At 39.3% G+C, this 21,648-nt stretch overlaps 1 protein-coding gene and 1 long non-coding RNA gene across 2 annotated transcripts; both read left to right on the top strand.

The window, feature by feature from the left end:
- Nucleotides 1-7,390: 7,390 nt before the first annotated feature.
- On the top strand, nt 7,391-9,299 carry LOC121689915. The gene is made up of 3 exons (XR_006024927.1): nt 7,391-7,494; nt 7,849-7,963; nt 8,817-9,299. It is a non-coding gene; the product is annotated as an uncharacterized LOC121689915 (long non-coding RNA).
- Nucleotides 9,300-10,178: 879 nt separating this feature from the next.
- On the top strand, nt 10,179-13,949 carry LOC121690219 (GTPase IMAP family member 4-like). Its single transcript, XM_042070650.1, has 4 exons — nt 10,179-10,195; nt 10,368-10,849; nt 10,952-11,038; nt 11,935-13,949. The coding sequence occupies exons 1-4, from the start codon at nt 10,179-10,181 to the stop codon at nt 12,066-12,068; spliced, it is 720 nt and encodes a 239-aa protein (XP_041926584.1). The 3' UTR covers nt 12,069-13,949.
- The last annotated feature ends 7,699 nt before the right edge of the window (nt 13,950-21,648 follow it).

Genomic DNA, 21,648 nt, shown 5'->3' with positions numbered 1-21,648 from the left:
CACTGATCTGTAATATGTCTGTAGTGAGTGGGTCCCACCACCTGGAAAAATGAGGAAGGAGTGTTTGTAGTCTCACTCCCTCGACAAAGATATGGGACTTCCTGCTTTCAATGACACAAAATGACAATTTTTACATCATTGAAAGCAGGAACTACAACACTGAAATCCATATTTCTCCTGTCTCAGGGGAAAATGAGGGAATGATGACTGTGATGACTGGGGTTCTAACGATACAAAGCTTAATGCAAATGGGTGAAGTGTCCCTTTAACATTATAAATGCTAGCATTTTGTTAATGCTTAGAGTAAACTGCTCGAAAAGCATCACCTTTTTGAATGTGTTTAGTGTCAACTCACCTACATGTGAAAAAAGTCTTTCATTTGCACTTTTGCGATATAGTGCTATTTGGGTATGTCTGAAAAAACACATCATGTGAGCGTAAAAACTTTGTTGCGATATTTGTGAGGTTCTGCGGTATTCGCCTGTTCCCATTACTCCTTTTTCTTTTCCCATTTTGGATTTGCACATTCAAAGTTAATAGAAACACACCCTAGCCCCTATACTGAGAACCAGCCTTTGCTACTTGCTCTCCCGAAATGGACAGTGCCACCCCGTAGACTTTGATAGAGGCAAGTAAAGTAAATTTGAAGGAGAAGCCTTATACTGCGCATCCTCAGTGTAAGTTGAATGATAGCATGTGATGTTAAGCAACGGACTGAAACACAGTAAGTCATCTGGTAGCTGTTCTAACCTGATAACGTGCAGACTGATCAGAGTTTGAGTGCAGCTTTTGGAAGGTGATTTGTTCCGACATAGTGTCAACCTAACAAAACATCACTTAATTGTTTGTTTCCCCTCTATGCTTTTCTAAATAGTTTTCCTGTGGACTTTCCCTTAGACTGCCTTCTGTTTCTTATCCAGAAAATACAGTCACTTCTCTCATATGCGTAAAACTCATGACATCATTTTAGCTTTGGTTTTCATTACAAGTTCATTACAGAGCCGTAAAGTGAGATACAAGGTGATGAGGCCAGTCACACAATGTTGTATTTCTCTGGAAATAGGAATGGTTCATATAAAGGCTTAAAAACGCAGATGTAAAGTTATTCACTATCAATGAATGGGGGTCAATGGAATGCTAATTCCAGGTTAAAGGGGTACTATGCAGGTTTTTTTAGCTTGATTTACCTTAACTTAATAGCTTCGGAGTCACTGGAATGGTTATATGACTTTTTCTGGGGTGAATGGTGGCCGTCTCGCTTCCCACTAGCACCTGTGAGTTGAAAAACCAGCCTTGAAACTTTGGGCTGGTGGGCCGCTGGACTCGGAGACAGAAAATCTTGCATTCTCACGTTGTAACGAAATGCTTTAGTGCACTACACACATACAAGCTATGCACCGGCTAGAACAAGGTAGCTATGGAGTTTCTCAGACATTCATCATGGCAGAGCCAGCAAAAAGAAGCAGAAAGCGAGTAAACCGTTGTCAGAGGCACAGGGAAAGAGGAAACGGCAGACAGACTGATTGAGGAGTGTCATAAAATATATACTCTGAAGCTGTAGGGGGAGCTCTGCAGAGAAACCTGTAAGCAAACAGCAAGAAAACAGCAAAGAAATTGGCAAAACTGCAGAATAAATAACAGGCACACACACCTGATATAAGGTCGATTTTCTCCAGACTGGAATGCTCAAAAATGCTAAAAATTTACCTGATATGGTCAGAAGGGTTTGAGGATCATGAAAATGTACCCAAAATCCACATGCCTAACTCTATAGAACCAAGATTTTACCATATGTGGTGAAATTCTGAGCTATGGCCATAGACTTCAGTCGCTGCCTCTGCTCTGCATATAGGGGAATTTTGACACACCAGTTTCTTTACCGGTTTGTAAATAAATCCACATGTACTGTGTCAAGGGGAAAGGGTGTAGCCATGAGTGGTATATACGACAGATGTTTCAAATATAAATTCTAAGCAACTGTAACAGTAATGTTACATGGCTGCGTAGATTTTAGACAGAAGCAAAAAAATCTACTTTAAGGGTTGATAAGGGTTCTCATAAACTTGTTGAAAGTTTGTTTTATACATTTTTGTATAATAATGTATGGTTTACGTACAATATCTTCAGTTTGGGAAGAGTGGTGTTCTCCAGTATTTGATTGTCTCACTAATGCAAAATACATTTCTGCACAACAAAATACGGTAAGCCTATGCATTCAAGCAAAACTGGAAAACACCAACCAGCTTCATGACACTAAACATTGCAAAGCAAGATAGACCTAGATCAGAGATAAAGATAGACTATCAGCAGTAAAACCTCTGTGGGTAACGTGCGTGGATATTCTGTTTAAGAAACTTTGTAGATCATTAGGCCTATTTGGCATGACTGTAGCCTAGGCTACTTACTTGGATTATATCAGGGACTCAACTTCACTTGCTTGATTTTCACCACAGTAACTTGGAGTTGGTTGGGATAGGCTTAGGCTAGGCTACTTGAGACATGCTTGTGACTTGCATAATAATTATATGTGACTAAAGTAGCCTAGCGCTGTGCAAATTCCATCCTATTTATTTATTATGGATAACACCTAGACTATTGTAACTTCATTTGTGTCTATTTTTTGTTATACTGAAATGTTTTAGTATCCTAGCCTACTTTTGCCGTAGGCTTATCATAGGACTGCATATCAGCATAATGCTGCCCTATTCCCACAATCAAATGTTCTCGAGTGCTGCCCAAAGTGCAGTTTTGAATCTGCGGTTCATATGGAAACAGGAAGAGCCGCATAGCGCACGCGCGCGTTTATCAACAACGGTGTAGGTGCGTTCAGTAGAGGAAACAAGTATACAAGCGATTGAAACACCTTGCCAGCTATGCTATGCTTTGACTTAAAAGAAGAATTACCTTGTTTTGGCAATAAACATGAAGGCTACTAGAAAGGCGAAAGTTGCACGTAATACTCGAGCCGGACTTGTATTTCCTATCGGACAAATCCATAAGCTGCTCCGTGAAGGAAACTATGCTGAACGTGTAGGCTCTGGAGCGTCTGTTTTCATGGCTGGTGTGCTGGAGTACCTCGTCACTGAGATCATGAGACAAGCTGGCACGACGGCAAGACTCAAGAATTCTAAACACATTTACGTTCACCATCTCCCAGGCTTACAGGATCCAAAAACTTACTTGAAACTTTGCTCTCAACAAGCCACCCTCAACAACACGAATAGTCCTGAGCCGAGTAGCTAGCTGGCTAACGTCAGCTGTTAGCCTAGCTTAACGTCACTTGCCCAAATGATTGGCCTTTCAGAAGTTTACTCGACAAACTGGCAGTTTTGGCCAACTGAGTGTCTAATTTGCTCCATTTCAGTGAAATATTTTTCTTTGGACTGACGGCTGATTGAATTGCACTGAGAGATGAATGTGTGGAGGTGCACATGTGCTTGGTTCCTTTTTTATACGAGTTACTTTTTGTAGGCTGTTGCCAGGTGAACGATGTTGTGGTGTGTAAATAAAGAAGATTGAAAATGATGTAGGCTAGAGTTGTTGACTTTAACCAGAGTCCTAGAGAGAGAGAGAGGCTCTGACTTTAACCAACTTTCTTCTGGAAGACTTGACTTGTAGTCATGGTTCAGACAAAATAATGTTAGTCATAGGCTACAACCTGTAGGCCAGCTATTTTTTTTTACATATTACCATAAACTGAAACATGGAATTCTAAGGTTAGATAGGCCTATTTTAAAACCCATAATTGCAATGGCATCGAAAGCTTTGAAACAACACTATGGGTAGTGTGTGTGAGGGATGTGGTAGGCCTAGGTTAATTTGATTAGAAGTGCATGTATAGCTGAGCAGTCATAATTATTGTCAGCACCCAGGCACATACAGAAAACAGGCCTTCATGTAACCTAATAGACTTGCAGTCAGATTGATGGTTATGGTATTTAGCATGATGCTTTTGTCCAAAGCAACATACAAATAACAACAATACAATAGTTACATTTAATAGTAAACAATTTAAAAAGTTGGTAAGACTACAAGGAGAACAGCAATAATAAACAACAATGTAAATTCAATCAATAGCCTAATGAGAATAAATAAAGATAATATACAAACCATAATGCATAACAAACGCTTTATAAAGTGCATGCAAACAGATATGCCTTTAGATCCCTCTTGAAAGACCCAAAACTATCACAGGAACGGATGGCACTGGGCAACTCATTCCACCAACAAGGAGCCACTGAGGAAAAGAGTCTTGAATTTGACCTTTAGCGTTTATGGCTGGTCGACACAACAGACACTCTCATCAGAAGACCAGTGGGTGGTTGGGGATATACATCTTCATCATTGAATTAAGGTAGCAGGGGGCAGATCCAGTTAGTGTCCTATAGGCCACACTGATGGCACACATTGTATGGACTAGTAAATCCATACACTAATATAATGAATGAATTTGCCTTATTCATGTGGCGGCCATGGTAAACCAGAACAAGGCTACAGGGTACACAAACCGGATTGTTGTGTTCTATGCATTCGCCAGTAGGTGTCAAAAATGCATTAATGATATAGTAATTGTAAGTGTACCCTGTAGCCTCGTTATGGTTCACAATGGCTACAAGAGAATAAACTTCAGACTGTGCACAAACTTTCATCTGGACCCTGGTTGGATATTCTGCAGAGGACATCCACTTATTTACTTTGCCTGCTTAGCTCAGGCCTATCAGAGCTGTACACTGTGAGAATTGTGAATAAAGGCTCATCAGCGGCTTCTCATCACAGACTTGCCTCCACAGATCTTATTATTCAGAGTGCTTAACTTGGTTACAGCGGGTTAGTGGTGTTTCCCACCACATTGTCTCCATTGTTAATTTTAGTGACACTGGTAAGTTACAGTATCCTACATATCATTAGGCTACAGGCCATTTTTTTTTTTTTTTTTAAATCTCCCCCTCAGTGCCCCTCCACTTCAGTCAGCAGCACTGGGGAGTCTGCCATTGTAGGCTACAGGAACTTCAATATGACACCCCATTCTAAATCCATAAGTGTTAATATGGAATCTGTCAAGTCAAGTCAAGTCAAGTTTATTTATATAGCACATTTCATACACAGAGGTCATTCAATGTGCTTTACATAAACAAATAAAAGCATAGAAGGGCAATATAGTCAAAGAATAGTTAAAAGGTAAAGATCATAATAAAAAAAAACATAAAACACAAGGTAAAATCATTTAAAAATAAAGAATAATTAGTAAGCAAAAACAAAGGCAAAAGTAGTAAAAAAAGTAATAAAAGACAAAGTAGAATAATTATCGAGGCAGATTCAGAATTTGTAACTCGGCACAGTTAGCAGAAAGCGTCTGAGAACAGTTTGGTCTTAAGTCTAGATTTAAAACTGGCTACAGTTGGGGCCTTTTTAATGTCATCCGAAAGTTGGTTCCACAGCTGAGCCGCATAGCAGCTAAAAGCTGCTTCACCATGTTTAGTTCTAACTGTAGGTTTTACTAGCAGGTTTTTCACCTGGGACCTGAGAGGACGACAAGGTGAAAGAATCTGTCCACCTTTTACAGCTTCCTGTCCTCTATGAAGGCTTTCCACAAGATTTTGGGGGGTCTGTGGGAATTAATGTCCATTTATCCAAGATGGCCTGGCTCACAATGTCTGTTCTACTTCATCCAAAGGTGTTTTATGGTGTAGATTTGAGTAGACAATGCCTAATTTGCACATCTAAACATACAATAACACACAATGTAGAAGAATGGGGAAGAAAGGTGATTTAAGTGATGTTAATGTGACATGATTGTTCTTGCCAGACAGGCTGGTCTGCTGCAACTGCTGCTCTGGGATTTTCATGCACAACCATCTCCAGAGTTTACAGGAAATGGTTCAAAAAAGAGAAAATACCCATTGAGAGGCAGTCCTCTGGGTGAAAATGCCTTGTTGATGCCAGAGGTCAGAGGAGAATAGCTAGACGGGTTTGAGCTGATCAACAGTAGTAACCACTCGTTACAACAGGTAGAAGAGCATCTCTGAACACATCAAACCTGATTTGAAAAATGTTTAACATCTGCCTCACAGCAATAAAACATTTTGATTTGATTGACTGGTTACCGTGTGTATGTGTGTGTGTGTGTGTGTGTGTGTGTGTGTTTGTGAGAAAAAGGAGAAAAACAATCTGTTCTTCCCTGTGAAAATGTGGTCAGTTTTAAACGCACAGAGATAAAGGTAACCTGCCTTTATTATGTATTGATATCATTAATTCACTTACATTTACACTTATTCATTTTGACAGACGCTTTTATCCAAAGTGACTTACAGCAATAGAATAACCTTTAAGGCAGTCCTCTGGGTGAAAATGCCTTGTTGATGCCAGAGGTAGCTAGACAGGTTTGAGCTGATCAACAGTAGTAACCACTCGTTACAACAGGTAGAAGAGCATCTCTGAACACATCAAACCTTAATCAGATGGGCTACGGCAGCAGGAAGACCACACCGGATGTCACTACTGTCAGCCAACAGGAAACTAAGGCTTCATGATTGGCTCACCAAAATTGGACAATAGAAGATTGGAAAAATGTTGCTTGGTGGTAGTATCAGAATTTTATGTAAACATGAAAGCATTGAACCATCCTGTATAAACAGTTCATGCTACTGGTGGTGGTATAATGATGCAGGGGATAATTTCTTGGCACACTTTGGGCCCCACCGTACTAATTAAAGTTTAAATGCCTCAGCGGCAGCCTGAGTATTGTTGCCAACAATCTCCATTCTTTTATGACCACAATGTACCCATCTTCTGATTCCTGACAGACTGCCAGCAGCATAACATGCCATAATCACATCGTCCTCTCAAACTGGTTTCTTGAATGTGACATTGAGTTTAATGTGCTCAAATGGCCTCCACAGGCATATCTCTTTTTTGGAAACATTCACAAGTCAGTAGGCTAGCTACTGAAAGTCACTGTGTGAACCTGCGTGAAGTGATCATGAAATAGAATGCAATTATTAAAAATGATCACATCGTGCATATGGTGTGAACTTATGAACTCACTGCTTTTGAATCTCTCCATTTGCATATTTATAATTTTATTGGAGACGGACCTAATGCTACTTATTTAAATAGGATTCTACTCTGATCTACATTAGATATTATTTACTCTTGAAATACATAAAATAGCGACAGAGTACACCATCAGGCTCTGTGACCTCCTCCATACTGGTGTAAACCATGTAGTTCTACATACTCACCACTAGAGGGAATCCTGCAATCATGTATTTGCTAAAACTGTCAGAACCTGTTGTATTCTTTGGAAGCTTAACCATTTTCCTCCTGGTAGCATAAGTCTTTTTATATTTAAAATCCACATTTTACGCATCACATAATTCAATAGGTAAGTTAGAAAATAAGTTACTCGGTTAATTAATTAATTTGTTAACATAACCTAAGGCTTTGTGAAAGCGAAACAACTGCCATTAGTGGAGCTTCAATATAGTGTTGCGGGTATGATCTCTTTTAACACAGATATTTTCAACAAAAATGTTATAGATGTTTTTATTTATTTTATTAATGGGGCATTCTAAAATACACATCAAGGGAGAAACCAGCCACATAATTTAGACCTAAGCTTGAGTGTTCTAGTATTTGAGCTGTGACATGGCCCAGAATAATGTTTTCTTATAATGCAATCTTATGGAGTAAAGTGATAACAAATATATTTTAGGGGAAATGTATGCACTAGTTTATGTGTGCACTAGTTATTTTATAGGCACATATAATGTGGATAAATAATTATGCAGTAGACACATGTTGATGATTGTTGGTTTGTCTACTGTGGCAAACTTTTTCTTATTTTAGGATCAACGAAAACATGAAAGAGGAGCAAGCACAGGGTGCAGATACATCCATGAGAGATCCACAAAAACATGTCAATCCAGATTTCATGGACAAAGTTAATGACCCCTTATACAAGGTGCATTCTTGAATTACTTTAATGACAACTTAAACACATTATGAGATGCCTGCATATCTTTTGTTTTGGTTAATAAATTGTCCCTTGTACTTTGATTGTTCGGGGGGGTATTGCTGTAAATTGAACATTACAGTATTTTACATTCAGTAATAACTTGCATTACATTTAATACAGCTGTGATTGTCTGATATTATTTCAAGAGTGCCTATTGTTTTAATTATGTTAAGCTGTAAACAGACCTCACGATTTTTAAGCCCGATTTTTAAAGGATGGAACGTCTGTGACAATCAAGGGGGAACCCGTTCATTTGTGAACTCCAGAAAATCCAGAAAACAAAAGTTAAATGAAGTCAAGCTTTGGGGCAGCCATGGCCTACTGGTTAGCACTTCGGACCTGTAAACGGAGGGTTGCCAGTTCGAACCCCGACCAGTAGGCACGTCTGAAGTGCCCTTGAGCAAGGCACCTAACCCCTCACTGCTCCCCGAGCGCCGCTGTTGATGCAGGCAGCTCACTGCGCTGGGATTAGTGTGTGCTTCACCTCACTGTGTGTACACTATGTGCTGTGTGTGTTTCACTAATTCACGGATTAGGATAAATGCAGAGACCAAATTTCCCTCACGGGATCAAAAGAGTACTTATACTTAAGCCTTTTTGACCAATTACAATCTCACTATAGGCCTACATTATTATATAATAATTCTGCTGTCTCTTGTCAGTGTGTTGTTAGATCTGAATTTGTTAGGAAACTTATGCTTATGGGTTTCATTAATCACATCTACGTACATCATCAAATAGATACAGTAACCTGTACATCCTTTTAACATGCTATTGCAAATTACTTTTTTCTTGGCAGAATCAATGAGGATGATGCTGACTCGGCGGTATGGAGTGAAGGCTCAATGTCCAAATACATTGACTTCTCTGATGCTCAACCTCACTCACAGACTTGCGTGTAAGATCACACATTACACTGAAGCAAGAATCTCAATCAGTAACTCTAAAAAGGATTCAAAAGATCTGGCGATTTAATATTTTCAAGGCAGACTTTCAAGGCTACACTGAATTTCAGGGAGGGAAACTGGTAAATCGCTATAGAGTATCTCACTTGAGATCAACATTACAGTCCTTAGGCTAGTCACAAGAACTGAACACACATGTGACCCCTAGCCCCGTTATGATCGTTATTACTCGCAAGTGACATGAAGGATGTGTATCATTGTACTATAGAATATACAATTATAATTGTACCACTAATCATGGTCTTGTAATTGAATGATAGTAATACTACATGTCCATTTCACAATATTCATGTGGAGAAATAAATTGCCAGCTCATATGTCCCTGTCCTTTGTGATTAGATAGCATATTGGTGAATATAGCTAGGGACCACACAAGTTCACAAGACTAAAACAGGACACACTGAACCAAACTGGAAAAAATAACTTGCATTGTACCTGAAGAGGCTCTGAAGTGTATATAAGGATGATAAATCTACTTCTCATGTGACCAACCATCCTAATCTTACATTCTGTGAAAAACGCAGAAACGGAAAATACACTCACAGTTTTGAAACGCCAGATATCATATCCATATGTAGTGGCCAAAAGAAATCAACACTGACTTTGGTGAAGATGATGACAAAAGGTATGTTAAACTGTTGTATCATGTTGTTATTCTTCACATTAAAATACTCCAGATTTCTTTTTCATAACCTTTTGAACAATTGCTGATGAATGTATAGTGGAAAGTGTAAAATGTAAAAATATATATTAAACTGACAATATTTATATTACTTTCCATAGTATTAAAAGCCACTTGGTCCATTCAACACAACCAAACAGCATGTGACATATGCCTTGGGAATGTTTACAATGCTGCAAAACATTGTAAGACTTGCAAGGCCTCATTCTGTGTGTAACCTGGCTGACCACTTCAAGGCACGCGCATTGTCTTCAAATTGTTTAGTTAATCTTGAACAGACATCGAGAGTGTCACAAGAAAAAGTGAGGTCAATGAGCATTTCAGGTAAGATACGGTGTATCCTTATAAACATAATGAATCAGAATTGTATTTGTGTATTACATCACGTGTAGTTGTCAATTGTATTAAGTCCGGACTCCACAATACAATTAATACTTGACCACGTCCACATTGCATTAGTCTTTCATAACATTAAATAACATCTCATCACTGTCATGTCTTATTTTAACAGATCATGTTGACCTTCCTGAGGTGAGAGTAATGTTGTTGGGGAAGACTGGAGCAGGAAAGAGTGCATCAGGAAACATCATCCTGGGCAGAGAGATGTTTAAGTCGGAGGTGTCTACTTTACCAGTGACCAAACACTGTGAAAGTCAAAGTGGAGTTGTGGTGGGAAGAAACGTCACTGTTATTGACACACCAGGGATCACATAGAGAAGGATTCATGGCTGTCAGCAAAGAAAATTAAAGAACTTGGGCCCCATGTTTTCTTATTGGTGATTCCACTGGGCAAATTTCCTGAGGAGGACAGCAATGAAGTTAACTGGATTCAAAGCAACTTTGGAGAAGAGGCTCTGAAGTTCACCATCGTTTTGTTCACTGGAGGAGATGTGATGGATCAAAATCTTAAAGAGGAATTTCTGAATGAGAATTGTGGACTTCAGACTATTCTTGATTGTGTGGAAGGAAAATATCATGTCTTAAACAACAACTTTCCAACAGACCATCAAGTAAAGGGGCTCATCAAGAAGATTGACCATACACTGATGAAGAATGCAGGTTATGCCTACAACAATGAAGTGAAGATAAAGATGAAGACAACTGTGAGACAGGAAGAGGAGAGGAAGACAGGAAAACAGAATCGAGAGCTGAGGAAAATGAGAAGAAATAAGGCACATATTCCAGGTAATGCTACCAGTAACTGACTGATTTACAGTACATGTTTGTATGATATTGAATTTATTATACTTACGAAGGTTACGTTTGTATTCACTAATGTAAATGCAGGTATTCCGTGGATGTTGTTGATTGTGCTTGGTGTCATGATGTCACTTCAGACTGTCAGATTCCACCACTTTGGCCACATAACTAAAGGTAAGCATTTAAAGGCACACGGCAACTCTTTGGGAAATGAGATCTGCCGTCTACCCCAGAGTTAGATAAGAGGATACAGGCTACCTTATGTTCCCTGGATCCCATGTTCTTCACTTTGTATGGGACCGGGGAACATCCTAACCCTAACCACAACCCTAACCCTAAACCCGACCGGGGAACATAGGACCCAGGGAACATAGGACCCGAAACATAAGAATGACCCCTCTCTGGGAGCATGCAATAATGCTGTCTGACAACAAAGTATAGTGCTAGCCTAGCTTAGCTTAGCATAATTAATTGGAAATGGGTTAGATTTGTTTAGTGTATAGCTCCCAAAAGTGAAGATACAGACTCCCTAACAAGTCCAAAATGTTCTTATTTAAATTTTGTGACTTGACGAAGCACAGCTGTGTGGGCAGTAATAATTTTAATGTTCGCCAACATGAGAATGTAGTTACGCATGTGCCTGCTTATGAAATAGCTGTGTCTCATTTTACATTATTATTTCTACACTTGGTAAATACACAGATCACAACATGTGAATTAAAACATTTTGGAGTTGTTAGGAAGTCTATTTTGTCAGTTTTGGGAGCTGTAGGTTAATCTAACCCACTTCCAGTGAATTATGCTAAGTTAAGCTAACAGTGTTGTCAGACTGTGTACTGCGTACTTCAGGCACAGGGACGAGAAAGGTATAGCTATGTATATTTAGAATTAGAATTTCTAATAGGAGTTAACAAGCTCTGGTATATATCCTCTTATCGAACCCTGGGGTAGAAGGCAAACAGGCTAACTTTCCAACAAGTTGGCCTGTTCCTTTGAAACTTTAACTTATACGGACAATATCTAACAACACTTTTACACACTTACACTTCATTGTCATTGTTTTCCTACAGATGCTGTCCACCTTCCTGAGGTGAGAGTAATGTTGTTGGGGAAGACTGGAGCAGGAAAGAGTGCATCAGGAAACATCATCCTCGGCAGAGAGGTGTTTAAGTCTGAAGCGTCTGATTTCCCTGTAACTACGTAAATACTGTGAGAGTCAACATGGAGTTGTGGATGGAAGAAACATCACTGTTATTGACACACCAGGAATCACATCAGAGAAGGGTTCATGGCTGTCAGAAAAGGCAAATACAAGTCTAGGACCCCACATTTTCTTATTGGTGATTCACCTGGACAGATTCACAGAGGAGAATGACACCACATTGAAGTGGATCCAGACTAACTTTGGAGAGCAGGCTCTAAAGTTCACCATTGTTTTGTTCACTGGAGGAGACCTGGTGGACAAAAAACATGTAGAGAGATTTTTTGAAAGAGAGCCCTGGACTTCAGACTCTGGTTGATGGCACTGGTGGAGGATATCACATCTTCAAAAATATAAATCTAGAGAGGAAGAAACAGATGAAGGGGCTGCTAAGATAGAGGCCATACTGGGAACGAATACAGGCTACTCCTATTCCTATGGTCTGCATGAAATGGTGAAAACAACTATGGACCCTTTCAACAATCAAAACAAAAACAATGCTTGAACGTTCTATTTGGGCCCCAATCTACTTCCTCTGCATTAAGATAACATATGGAATGTTAAAAAGGAAGCCTTGTGGGGCCAACTATGATGCTGATAATGGAACTCTCTTGAAAGGGTCTATAAGGGAGGAAGAAGACAGGAAGAGACTGGAAATGGAAAGATACTTTCGAGAGGCTGAAAAGGAACAACAAAGGATGGAGCAGAAGATTAAGGAACAGATTAAAAGCAAAATGACTGGCAGGATTGCAGATGCAACAGCTATTTCTAATGAATTAAGGGAGAACATCAAGGCAACAAAAGACCAGAATTGGAGGGATCAGGCTTTACTGATTGGGCTTGTTAGTGGAGGTATATCACATGCTATTTTCTTGAAGACAATACAGGATAGACAGTGTGAGTATAATCTAAAGTGGTTGTTTGTGTGTGTGTTCTCTGTGAGTGGAATTATGCAGAATTATCTTACTTTCCTGGTTGGGTTTATTAGTGGTGCAACTATATACATTGGATTTCCCTTTTTGTTCACTTGGTTTTATTATGATTAAACTAAGGCTTGACTAGTTGGACACAGTAAAGCAGCAGACACAGCGGTCACACCCCTTTCAATCTCGCTCGGCTTCGCCGGAATATTGAAGCACTATTTTGGAATATTGAAGCACTATTTTGGAATATTGAAGCACTATAATTGACTAATGAGCCTTGGGGGTATTTAAAGACTACCTGCCCTGCCTCATGTGAGGTGTTGTGTCGAAATTTGCTAAGCCTGTGAATTGTGAGTTTGGATTCCCTATGATTGACCGTGCCTGGATTTCTGTCTATCTTGCCTACGTGTGTGCCTGACCTAAGTACAAGTATAGTATATACTCTTTTGATCCCGTGAGGGAAATTTGGTCTCAAATTTATCCCAATCCGTGAATTAGTGAAACACACTCAGCACACAGTGAATACACAGTGAGGTGAAGCACACACTAATCCCGACGCAGTGAGCTCCCCAGCAGCGCTCGGGGAGCAGTGAGGGGTTAGGTGCCTTGCTTAAGGGCACTTCAGCCGTTCTTACTGGTCAGGGTTCGAAACACGCAACCCTCCATATCAGCACTAAGAATGTCCAAAAACAAAGCTTTTTATCCAGTGATGTTCCAGTGAAGCTTTTACACAATGCTCCACAAAGCTTTGATACAATGCTCCACAACTCCATCTGGTGGTCAAGAAAAAGTCCTGCATCAACTATGTCATCCAGGTGTTTTGTATATTGCCATGTCATTTCCAGATGCATTTGTGTATCGTCTTCATTTGTATTTACATTGAACTTTTAAGTTTTCTTCATCTTGTAAATAAAATAATTTAAGCATGGTAATAAAATGCATTAGAGTTGGCTATTCTTAATGTTTGTCATTGTCTATATTATATGTACAATGCATGTTATTTTATTCAATTTTAGGCTACATTGAGAAGTCATGCAGAGGAGTTATGTGTGTTCCTGACAAAACAACAATAAGTACGTGCACAAATATAGAAGCACAAATAAATGCATTTAAATCATTTCAGTTAAGAATGTAATCGGCTCTGCTGTGCAGGGGCTTAAGTGGCTCTATTTTTTATCACTAATTACAATCCCCTGCTTTGGAAAATATCTGTTCACATGGAACAGACATGGCAGCATGTACCAGAGATTTGGGGGCCAGAGCATTCAGGTTGGGGTGGTGTTGTGGGCCTGCCAGTAAGTGATTGTCACTTTGAGGGAGGTACAGTATGCATCATTGAGGTACCTCACCTCATTGGTGGCAGCATTAAAGCTATGTGGGTGGTAGCATAGTGGCTAAGGAGCTGGGCTAGCATGCTGTAGCCTGAAAAGATGTGGGTTTAATTCCCAGCTTCCACCACTTGAGCAAAGCGAGTTGTTTTGGGGACAATGGCCCCTGTAATATAAGTCAAATAAGTCACTTTGGATAAAAGCGGTTGCTAAATTAATTAATGCAAAGCTGAAATGCCTTTGCCTCTTACTGATCTGGCTGACCCGGAACTCCCACAGGTAATGTGTGGGTGCATTCAGATGTTGATACCTCCTCTGCACGCAGCCGCACACTGTCAGCCGGCTGGATGCACATACTCAAAGACATTCAACTTGATTTCCGAATCGTGGGTCAGGCAAGGTGGCCAGTGCTAAGACAGGGATAGATTGTACAATGTTGCAATGTCTGTTGATGTGCTGCTACAGAGCCATCCGTAAAGATGATTCATTTGTTTCCAGGGCGTTCCAAGGTGCAGAAGTGAATATGCCACCATGTTGGAAACGTTTTCCAGTCGTGAGAGGCCAGACTCTCTTCACAAAGTGAAACAAAGTAGTAAATCTGGTATTTCAAGGCTAGCAGATGATTACAAAAGTATGTTACATAATGAAGTGAAAATGTATTACGTTTTGTAATGCAATGTTATTACATAATGTGGTAGGCCATATCACTCACTGTCCAAAACTCACTGTCCACTTTTGAAAAGTGTATGCTAAATGGTTAAAACAAAGTGATGAAGAAGAGAGTACATAGGTGCGATGATCTCAGTTAAGTGAAGAAACTTGATTACAGAGAATGGCCAGGAAAACACTGATTTGCCTTGCACAAAAATCCTCTCTTGAGCCATTCATCGCTTATTGTATGTGAAAGTTGTAGAATACCATGGAATTATGAAATACAGATTGATAAACACCAGATGTACGGATTGGTCATTATTCTTGAGGAATTACTCACTGCCTTTTCTCTCCACCCTTCTTCGCCTGTAGCATTTGAGCAAGTATTGTTAACTATTGTCTTGTCATGGGGGAGGTCATACATGATCTTACGTGAAAATGTAAACAATACCAAAACTTTTTAACACGATAAGTCAAGTCAGTGTTTGCTCCTTTACTCACCCCCATGCCACCTTCTATCCCTGCCCAAATCCTGCCCTCCCCCACTGAATGCATTAGTTTACATGATCACATTTAACTATTATAATACACATATCACCCCATGTGATCATGAATTTTTAGATATAATAGAATGTCAGGAACTGATTTCACCCACTATGCACATTTAGTCTCCCCCAATGTTAATTCCATGGTTACAACCTTGACATCCTCAATGGCCAGTCGAACCTTTTGTCCTAAATTGTGGTGTGCTTGTGGCCCACTTGGTCAGAGCCTGTTGTCCAGTGATGTGTATGTGTAGTACAGAGGTTATGAAATGGACAGAATTGAAAAGTATCTTTGGCTTTGTCTGTGATTAGGGTCTGGAATATACCAGGGCTAAAGCTGAATGGCAAACCCTATAACTGATAGAACCAAAATGATATGTGGAATGTGGATATGTGATTTTTTTTGCTCTTTGCCCTGAACCTCCCAATTACTTATTGTTCCAAACATTAATAAGTTTGTAAACTAGTGTTGCAAACAGGTATTTAACAACAACACTAGATGGCCTCAGAGAGTAGTGGATATTGTATACATTCTGATACATTGTCTGTATTTGTTTAGTCAAGTCCTTATAGGCCTAGAAAACAACATAACAACACTCAATAAGAAATCCAATTCAAATCCAAATCCAATTCAAAATACATTCATAAATTAATTAATTAATATAGAATTTCATAAGCATGTTAAAAATTCATTTCAATAACTGGACACCCTAACTGAATTAACAATAAATATTTTAATCCTGCATTTAAAATGAAGAAAAAAAAAAAAATCCATTTCATTCTTCATTTTCCAGCTGCTTTTCCTCTTCATTTTCTTTTCTCCTACTCAATTTCAGTCCAGAGAATCTTCTGTATAGGGCCTTCCCCATATGTCATCACACAGGCCGCCATATTTGTGCTACAGTTATAAGACTGGTCAAAGAGCGTGCCTAAAAATTCCACCAAAAGAAAACAATCCGAACAAATGTATATATGACGATTATAATGGACTACACCCCCCCTTTAAATTCCAATCGGATTGGGCATTTTTATTCCAATCAAGGAGTTTATGAATGTGTTGATGAGCTTGTCCAGGCTTCTCGACTCGGGACACACAATTAAAAAAATGTAAAAACCTGATAATAACGAATCATGGACTGCATTTACATGGACATTGAGTATACGGATTACTACATAAGTAAGTAAACAACCTCAGATGAGAAATAAATTGCATTGAGCAGTGGTCAGACATCTCTGAGTTCTTACACCACACATATAAAGGAGCAGAGAGGGATTACTCAGTAATGTTTGTTGGTCCTTGGGTTACATGAGGTAGCTTTAAGAGCTGGGAATATACTGACCTAGTGCTAATCCATTGGGTCTTATAGGATTCCCTTACAAGTTTTTACTGTCTTGTCACCCACTGTGTCCTCGCATGATGGGAGCAGGCTTTACTGAGTCCTCATAACTTGTTTACAGTGTCCTAGGTATTCCTTTGAAATGTGGTTTTAGGGGATGATTCTTATTGAGTGGGGCACGATCGGATTTTAGAAGAGTGAAAGTGCATTTACTGAATACTCATTGTAAATGTGCAGCAAATAGATGGTGGATTAAAGTATTGGCCTTTACTGTGCACAACTTTGTAGAAATACAATTTGTAAATGCAAATGAAGATCATACACTTTAACCTTCTAGATTGTTGTGAACATCTGACTGTAAACCTGAGGTTTGAGATAGCAAATGGCTAGGGTATATTCATTACAGTGACCATCTGCAGGGAATGAGATAGATAGATAGATAGATAGATAGATAGATAGATAGATAGATAGATAGATAGATAGATAGATAGATAGATAGACAGACAGATAGACAGATAGATAGATAGATAGATAGATAGATAGATAGATAGATAGACACTTTATTGATCACCATGGGGGACATTCCTGAAGTCAGTGTTTCAGTTCAACAAATGTAAAAGCAAATGAACTTCAAATGTTAAATTACATCTTAAAGATGGTAAAACTCCAGCTGATGTACTGCTGACTGTTTTTTTGCTGTTTTCACTTGTTCACTTTCAACAGAATATTACTTTGATCAGTGGTGTCAAATACAGTGTAATATCTGACAAGTCAAAGGTCAGATGGTTATGTCATTTAGTCTCACTGCCATTGTGGCCTATGGTTTTCACCACAGCTCTACACTGAAAGACCTCCCACATAACTGAGAGAAAATTCCCAGTGGTTTAGAGAAAGTATGATTGCTGACCCTTTTGACAACACAAACAATAATTCTTTATTGTGTAGGAAAGGATCCCTCAATCATGTACAATCACTTAGGAAACTGTTGAGAGCTTGAGCCAATACTTCGCAGAATATGTCCAAGAATTTGGGAAGATGCACATCTGGACGTGTGGACTTTTGGCTCCTGTGCTGCTGTCAGATGTTTCTCTTTCAGGCAAATGCAGTTTTGTTTGTAATCAGTGTCTGTGGACTGCTTGAGGCAGTTTGTCATTCAGAAGTCCTCAGGGATAGAGTGCAATGTCTTCCAGAGGCCCAGAAAGAAAAATCGAATGTTGACTTTGCAAAGAATTTATTGTATGTTGCTTTTTCTTAATCCAAATCCTTTAAAAAAAGAACGAAATGGAATGATGGTTAAAGGATGATGGAAGTAGTACGAGTTTAGAATGTTGATTTTTGAGTTTGGTAAGCACTTAGGAACTACTCTGTTCGAGGCAAGGAACTCCTCCTCTTGTTCTCCTTCTGTGGTAAATGGGGCCTGACTTCACGTGCAGATTGCCACGTAGGCTGATGTGTGTGCGTAAGAGTGCATACGAGAGACGGCAAAAAAAGGGGCAGACATTGAGAGATGGAGAGAGAGAGAGAAAGAGAGAAAGAGGGAGGGTGAATGAGTGGGATGAGAAGACAGACAGTGAAGAAGAGGAAGAAAAAAGAAAAGGAGAAGAGAGAGAGAGAAAGAGAAAGAAGGGAGAGAAAGGGAGAGAGAGAGAGAACAACCTGTCAGCTGAGTTTGAGATTCTGGAGTAATGGAAAACTTCTGTTTGCTCAGGAAAAGCATCTGCAAAGGGGAATGTAGGCTGGATACACAAGCAGCTAAGCGCAAGCTTTTGTAATGGCTTTTATTGCTCACAAGGAGTTCTTTTTTCATATTTAGCCAGACAAAAAGCAAAAAAATAATGAAATGAAATAATTGCACAGAACTGGTTTACACAGCAAAGTCACTACCTTTCAAAAATACTTGTTAGAAATACAACCTCATGAACTAGGCTTCATTCTCAATTCTCAATTGTAATTTTTATATCAAGCAAATCACTTGGATCATTGGATAATCACCAAATTGACACAAAACACAATATCACTTGTATCCTTTTCTAAGGATTTGTCCGTGCTTTTGAGATCTTAAGCATGCATCCTCTTCCAAAAACATCTGTGTAAATTAAAAGAAAAGGCAAGTTTATGATTCCATTGCATAGTATGAGGCACTTCTTTGATCTTTTAAGAGAAAAAAAGCACTTTTTTTTCAAAAAGTTCCTTCTGTCCATCCCAGCAAAGTACTCAAAGGTGTCTGAAGCGACGTGGACCTCGTTGATTTTCTCTTTGGCATCTCTGTCCTCTTTCTCTCACTGTGCCCAGACTAATCCAAACAAAAAAACTTCTCACCACTGCCAGTCTCTTGGCCTAATATCAAAAGAGGATAAACCCAGCAACGTGGACAGAGGAACTGGGTTAATTGCTTGCAGATGTGTTTCCACTGTCTGAGAGAGAGAGTGAAAAAGAGAGAGACGGCGTTTTCTTTGCCAGTTCCAGTGAGACATGGGGAAGGAGAGGGAGAGAGAGAAAAAGTCTTTGTGTGGGAGAGAGTGAAAGAGAGAGAGAGAGAGAGAGAGAGAGAGAGAGAGAGAGAAAGGACCAAAAAGTAGATGAAGAAAATAAAGAACTTTTGACCTGGTACAGATGGTCCTGATCTGGTATGCAACAAATCTCAGATATTTTAATGTATTCATTTCCAAAGAATCTGGTGAAGATTTTAATACCTGACCTGGAGTCAGTGGAGTATGTGCTGTTTTGATGAAATTTACAGATTTTGTGTTATATTAGTGGTATGAGAGTACAGCAGCATCTCTTGGGCAAACCACATTCCCTAGTTATATTTCCCATATTTCCCAAAGTCCCAGTCATATTTCTAATAGATAAAAAAACACATGATTTATGGCCTAAAACTGAATGTAATAACACCTGGGCTGGCAGATATGTATAAATAGACTCCGAAGTAATTTGTGACAACTCCAACAGTTTGTTGTGTATTTAGACGCTGAACTGTTAGATGGTGTACCTGTCAGACCGTTTTCTTTTTTTAACCAAATGTACTGCATGAATAACTCAGAGCTGTCCAGACATAGCTTAAGTCTGTAGTCACTGGCTGGCTTTTATAAACATACTGCTTCCCAAGTCTGCAACTGATCACAGTTCTCCAAGTGTCCAAGAACTTTTGTCAGGAATCATATAACAGCTCTTTCTCTTTCAGCTAGTTTTTTTTGCCAGATTTCTGCCCTTACACAAGCTGTACCACAAGGTCATGTGACATAGGAACTAAAACGTGTGCATTTCTCCCTTAGTTGAGTAATACTTGGACATGGCTGTTTTGGTGCTGCTTTTGTGCTCTTATTGAGACTGAGGAAAAATATTTGAGTGATAGGTCTAACAAGGAATCATAGATCTCCACACGTCATCCCTCCCCACAGGCTCATAACTATGTCATAAATTGAACAGTAAATTAGACTACTTTTTCTAAACAGGCTATGCATATTTATGTTTCAATTATTTGCCAGATACTTGGACCAATTTAAAAGTAACCCTAAAATTACCTGCAGAAAAACATGACAGGGAATGAAAAATACTCAAATGCACATTGCTTGCACAATGTAGACACACAGTGATGTTTGTTAGACAGTCAGTTCAACAGGGGTGTCTATCATATGTTGCTGGTTGTATTGCAGTTCATATTATGCCTTTCTCAGCTGGAGCTGATAGAACTGCCAACAATGACTGGGTCACAGACTGTGCTTTACAGTGCAATGCATGGGGACATTGATTAATAAGACTAAACGATCTGTCAGTGATGCTGAAAGCGTGGTGCTAAATTAGACATGTGAGGATGCCTGCAGGTTAGTGATTGCACTGGTGAGTAGTGATTGGTTGTGGACAAAGTGCCACCTAGTGTACATCTGAGAACACAGTTCCTCATTATGGCAGAATGCTTCACACCTGATGAGGACTCCACGTGGGACAGCACTTTAAAGTAAAACGTTGTATTTTAGGGAGGTATAATGGTATAGACACCTGGGGAATATTCTTTTTTTTCGTGTTATTTGGTGGTTCAACTAACAGGGAAACGTGGCATTTCGTTGCAAAAAGGGAAACCGACTAAATTTCATAAACTCATATGGGTGGTCACGGTGGTTTATGATGAAAAGTACAGTGAGCAGAACCACTTATTATGTTTCCCAAGCTGGCAGTTTGTCGTCACATGTCAGCAAGAGGACAAGTTGCTGCAACATCAAAATGAAAAAGCATAACTTATACAACTGAATGTGAAAGATCATCATAGATAGGACTATAAGAGACAAAGAGAATGTCATTACATTTGGTCCATGCTGCATAGCTGTAAATTATCATTCGCTTCTGACAGAAAACCTAAAAGTTGGTTTAGAGTAGAAAGAATAGGATATACAAGGCATGTTATGCTTATCAACAAGCTTACAATAGCCTATCAAACCTGATATAACCAGTGAGTGAACTACATATATTGAAACAAGTACATTTTACAGGTGCTCTGTTGTAGTGGCAGCCATTTGTATCTGCTTAGTCAAGTGATTAAAGATGACATGTTTGTGTACATTATACTGAAACAAGCAATTATTGTTTTTTTATTATTATTAATATTATTATTTTTATTATTTGATTGTGTTGATTTGTTGGATGCTTTATTTATGCCATTGTGTCTCTACTGTAATTGAATCCCATTTGTCAGGATAAATCCTTTTTTTTTCATCTTGAAAGGCACGCCTCCCTGGCAAGGCATTAGTACACCCCCACACACCATCACCCCCCAACACACACACACACACACACACACACAC

This window comes from Alosa sapidissima, chromosome 18 (genome assembly GCF_018492685.1).
Source record: "Alosa sapidissima isolate fAloSap1 chromosome 18, fAloSap1.pri, whole genome shotgun sequence".
NCBI lineage: Eukaryota > Metazoa > Chordata > Actinopteri > Clupeiformes > Clupeidae > Alosa > Alosa sapidissima.
Note: the sequence above shows the minus strand (reverse complement) of the source record. Positions and strands in the feature narration are given on the sequence as shown.

Bases quoted from the DNA above. Each gene is read 5' to 3' on its own strand.
- LOC121690219 (XM_042070650.1), top strand. The intron at 10,850-10,951 runs GTAATGCTACCA...ATGTAAATGCAG, and splicing joins AAATAAGGCACATATTCCAG to GTATTCCGTGGATGTTGTTG. The intron at 11,039-11,934 runs GTAAGCATTTAA...GTTTTCCTACAG, and splicing joins CTTTGGCCACATAACTAAAG to ATGCTGTCCACCTTCCTGAG.